The following is a 5,000-nucleotide window of genomic DNA, read 5'->3' as shown; positions in this document are numbered from 1 at the left end:
GGTTGGTGCCCGAGGCCGAATTCTGGATCCCAAAGTGGATCGGCGTGCAATTTCAAATGTGAGTTTGGAAACAGAGCCAAACCACAAAGTAAGGAGATGCAAGAAGTTTGTAGGAACTGCAGAACTCCATTAAAGCCGAGCTGACTTCATGAGCATTAAGGAAGCAGATATGAAGACTTGATTGATGAGTAAAGCCAACGCTCCTCAACACATTCATCACATTAGCTACTGTAAACAACATGCCAATATTCCATTAGGACAAACTTGAGAAGCTCGACCCTAACTCAGTTTTCCTTCAGCAAACTCCATTTCTCTTCAACGTTCTGCCCTGCGTCTCTAAGAACATCTTAAATGTGTCAAATTAAAATTCTGTTTCAACTCTGTTTCTCTTGTAACTTGGATAAAAGCATGATGTTAATGTCATGTAACGTTGTAACGTTGTGTAATGTAATGTAATGCATGCACAGACGCTGATGTTTCCGCCCGCCGTCCTGATTCTCAACATCTTTCCTGTTGATCTCATTCGGCAGCCATATGGAGACGCCCCCCCACAGGCCACATCTCGCTGCAAACCCTGTCAACACCACCACTTCTGTCCAAACACAAGCTGTCAAACACACACTTTAACACTCTGACACAAACACACACACGCCACTGCCAATAAATCCTTCTATCATCAACACGAGCTTGATACTAACCCATCCTCCTACAAAAAACGCTGTACATTTCATCTAAAAGAAAAAACACATTTCTTTTTTAAAACTGGTGGGAAAACTCTTGAATATAGACGGTTTCATCTTAACAACATAAACAAACGTTATTGCGCATGTGACCCCAACTGAACTTCTGGTGCACATTCACAAATAATAGAGCGCCTTTAGATTATTTCTGATGACAGCAAAAGAAGAGTTGCTTTGCTAAACTTGTCCCTCCAATATTTTATATATTAAATCAACCGCTAGATGTCAATGTACCGTACGCTTTCTTTTAATGCAAATAAATTACTGGACCCATACAACAAATCGTATATTTAAAGTCCCCGTGAACTGGAAGTTGCGATCGTGTTTTACTTAGTTTCCCAGTGAAAAGGAATTTCAAAGGAGGGAATTTGTGGGCGTGATTGGATGTGTAAAAACAGATGTTGCATTGATTTTGAAATGTAACTGGCAGCAGACTGAGAGTTGAGGGGGAGGAGTTAACGGATGCTCCGCCCAGGCCCATCTAATTTTCATCATTTGAGAAGGATCGCCATTTCAGGGCAGAAGTGCATTTTCAGATTTAAACTGAAGATTATGAGGGCACACGAATTTGAAAAAGAAAATGACCCACTTTGATAAACTATTTACTATAGATGCTGCAATGTTTCTTGAAAAAATTTGAACTGTCGTTTTGTATTTCACTGGGACTTTAATCAAATGAACATACAACAAAATTAAACAAATCGTTCATTATGCAATAAAATAATAATACAAACTGATATTAACATAAATTAAATGTAAAACAAATAACTGAAGTTAACTGGGGTTCAGGTTTGTGCGCATCTGATGAAACGCTCTTTATCAAAAAAAAGCTTTGACATATTTCAGTCGATCTGATTTTAAAAGACCAAGGCATGTTTACATCTAAACACAATTTTACTAAGACGTTTAAGAATTTCCGTCAACATTTTGAAGTGATGGTGCAAATAAACCTTTAGATCAGAGACGTGAATCGATTCATTGAAACCAACTTTCGTGTCTATTCTCGATCATAAAAACATCAGCTGGATATATGTGAGGGTTTTGCTGCGATGAACATCAAACTAAAATCAGATCTTAACAAGCGCAGAAGGTGACACGTCTCTGTCCGCATGCCCGAAGCATTTATCAAAGAATAACAGCCCGCTGGACACAGAGATGAAACTGAACTGCATTGTGGGTAGTGTCTCCTTTCTGAAGTACAGTAGGTATGTAGGCGTCCCATGTGTTTATTTCCAGTCCTATTAGAGGCGGTTTGACGGGGGAAACAGTGGGGAATTGTGGGTAGCGTGCTGGTTAACCACAGACGAGAGAGACCCGACAAAACACCACTTCTGTGCGAGTCCGGACCAAACTACCTTCAGCTTCTCATTATATCTGATGAACTTGTTGTTTGCCATGAAACAGTCCGTCCACTACTGTGCGTGTATGTAACCTGTCGCAAAGAGCCGCGAAAGCTCCTACGCGCCGGTAATAATGCGATTGAGGTGTGTGTGTGTCTATACCGCACTTCCATAATGCGACTTAAATAAGAGAACTCCACCCGTCTTCATTCAGTTTACTACGATTATGAGTTATTAATGATTACGGATTAATCTGATCAAAAAGGCTCCATTCTTAATCAGAGTATTGTCTTAATCGTGGGAATATCAGATTATTGTTGAACATGTAACCGTGGTCATTGAATCCTTCATCACGACGCAGATGTGAATTAATAAAGTAAATGTGATCCGTTGGAACAGTCACGCATCAAACATGTGTTGTCTTCGTCTTTTTTTGTAAATAGCCGATATTTAATGTTTCAGGCTTTGACAACGTCAACATGCGATGACACGGAATCCCACTCAGTTTCAGGAACTGGACATGACCGGTGTGGTGAAACATGGCCTGTCCCGTCTCTCCCTCCATCACTTGTTTTTATCGGGCTACTTTAATACTGTTGCTTTTCTTGCATTGAAATATCCGCGAGACCTTGACCGCTGTCGGTCGGACTCTCCTCCTGTCAGTTTAGAAGTGTGTGCTGATGGTGTCCTCAGGGACACAAGCCTCAGCCCGTCCACTTTATTGATGACATGACAAAAACTACAGCGCTAGAAAGACACGTCCTCCTCCTGCAATGTCAATCCCATCCGCTCCCGCAACAAACTCTGAAGATTCTTCATGACTGACACAAACACACTTGTGATTGACACGTCCTCGGCCTTGTTAAATCTGCCCGAGAAAACCCATCCGTGTTATTCCATAACCGCACCATTCCTGCGGCGTTATTTATACTGCGTATGAAAGCGCCACGATAGAGAATTGATCAGGATTTATATTTGACTTAAGAGGAACTGGTGCTCGACTCCCGAACCTATAAATAAACAAACACTTCAGCAAGATCAACAACAAACAACAGGAAGCACAAGAATCAGTCGTGTTAGGAAAATGGATGGAAATGGACTTCATTTGCATGCCACTGACACAAACCATGCAGAAAAACTCAAGGCAAGAAGCGGAGAATGACTGGAAATAATGCTGGCGAAAGAAAGATAAAGATGATGATGATGATGATGAAGAAGAATGGGTCCAGGTTCGAGAACGATGCGTTTCTCATCCCTGTGCTGGGCAACAGAAAGACACAAACTAATCTTGGGAAATAAATGGCTTTTCCAATCGTCCACAAGCAGAATGAGATTGTTAGTTTTGATATTAAACCTAAAGCGTGACATTAATCACAAATCATCATCACAGACAGGCATTTCACATCCAAATCCACATGATCACTGTGTTACTGAATGCTTTTACTGTATATGATCACAGAGAGTTGAACATTGAAGCCTGTTGAAAATAACGCCTGTCCGGACGCCAGTCATGCAGGGTTGAGCGCACAGAGCTAGCATAGCATGACACTAACATGGTACAAAGACGTTTTACTTACAGGTAGTAAGTGTAGGACTGATACGTTCTCCTGCCCAGTGGGGTGGTGAAGGGGTTTAGCAGTGGAAGGGGATGGAAATGACAGGAAAGAAAAAGTAAAAAATATTAATGTTTGAAAACGATATCAAATGAAGAAACAGCCGCGGTGACACACGTGTGAGAGAGTTTCTCCTCTGTCCCGGCGACGCACGCGCTACGGTACGTGACAAACCTGAACACGGCTCTCTGAGCGAGCGTCCGCCGTCTCCTCCGGATGCCCGTTTAGTTTTCACATCTGAACTTGGAATCAAATCGTTCGCTGCCTTTGTGAAGCCGTTCTGTCTATCGAATCACGTTTTGAAAATCTGAGGACTGAATGAACCCACGGTACGTAATAAAAGTAACTGTCAGCACGACATTACACGAGAAGGGAAATGTGCTGAGATGTAAATGACCAGAAGAACTGGGCCTATCGCTTTAAAAGGGAATTAGCACGGCTCTTCTTTCTAATCGAATTACCATAAATGAAAGCAAATACATGCCACAGATTCAATCGCGCTCGTTTGTTTGATTCGGCTTTATTGAAGGAGATTCAATTAACACACCGACGGAGTGACGCACGTTCAGAGGCCGTGACATTTGTCCAATCCACTGCTCGGCATTACTGGACACGTGCCGACGATCTGTGAAGGAACCGATGATGAGATCATATCCTTTCAAACCATACAACATTCTCATCATGTGTTTGTAAATCTCTACTTGACTCTTTCTTCAGTGGAACACTAAAGAAGATATTTTGAGAAACGTCTCAGTGGTTTTGTGTAACACTATTTTTGGCTAGAGTTCTTGAATCAAGATGCATTTTCTAAAAATGATCTTGAATTTAGTGACTAAGAAAAAGGTTTAAACCTCAATTCAAGATCATTTTTCTCACCCCGTTGGCAGATTTGTTTTGGTTGTTTAAGCACAAATTCCCTGAAAGAGAATTTTACTCATCCAGAAAATACATCTTAATTCAAAACAAAAGTCTTTTTATGCAGTGGTATACAACAGAAGTCAATGAGGTTCAGTGTTGTTTGATGATCCACATTCTTCAAAATATCTTCTGTTGTGTTCTGAAGAAGAAAGAATCTCACACAGACTCACAAGATGACATTTTGATGTAAAAAGTTGTTGATGTTTTAAAGTATCTTAATACTAATCAAAAAGGCAAAACAGCACAGATGTATAATAACGAACTCAAGTTGGCGCAAAAGATTGTTGGATTACCTAACAGCATCCCTAACAAAATGATATGATATTTTCTATTTATACAGCTGTAAAAAATTATAACACACAAGTATGTACACGTGTGTGTGTGTGTGT

General features: G+C 40.8%; 1 protein-coding gene across 1 annotated transcript in view; it reads right to left on the bottom strand.

Annotated features, from left to right (window-relative positions):
* The window catches only part of LOC306892465 (receptor-type tyrosine-protein phosphatase mu), a gene marked incomplete at its 5' end in the record, with an annotated part of 122,902 nt that overhangs the window by 21,838 nt on the left and 96,064 nt on the right, over positions 1 to 5,000 (bottom strand). The window contains one exon of the mRNA XM_079453592.1: positions 3,658 to 3,687. Coding sequence (XP_079309718.1) covers positions 3,658 to 3,687 — 30 coding nt within the window. The remainder of the gene's footprint in view (positions 1 to 3,657; positions 3,688 to 5,000) is intronic.

The sequence above is a fragment of the Barbatula barbatula genome, assembly GCF_947034865.1.
Source record: "Barbatula barbatula genome assembly, chromosome: 3".
Taxonomy (NCBI): Eukaryota; Metazoa; Chordata; class Actinopteri; order Cypriniformes; family Nemacheilidae; genus Barbatula; species Barbatula barbatula.
The sequence above is the reverse complement of the archived record's forward strand: the minus strand, read 5'-3'. Positions and strand labels throughout refer to the sequence as shown.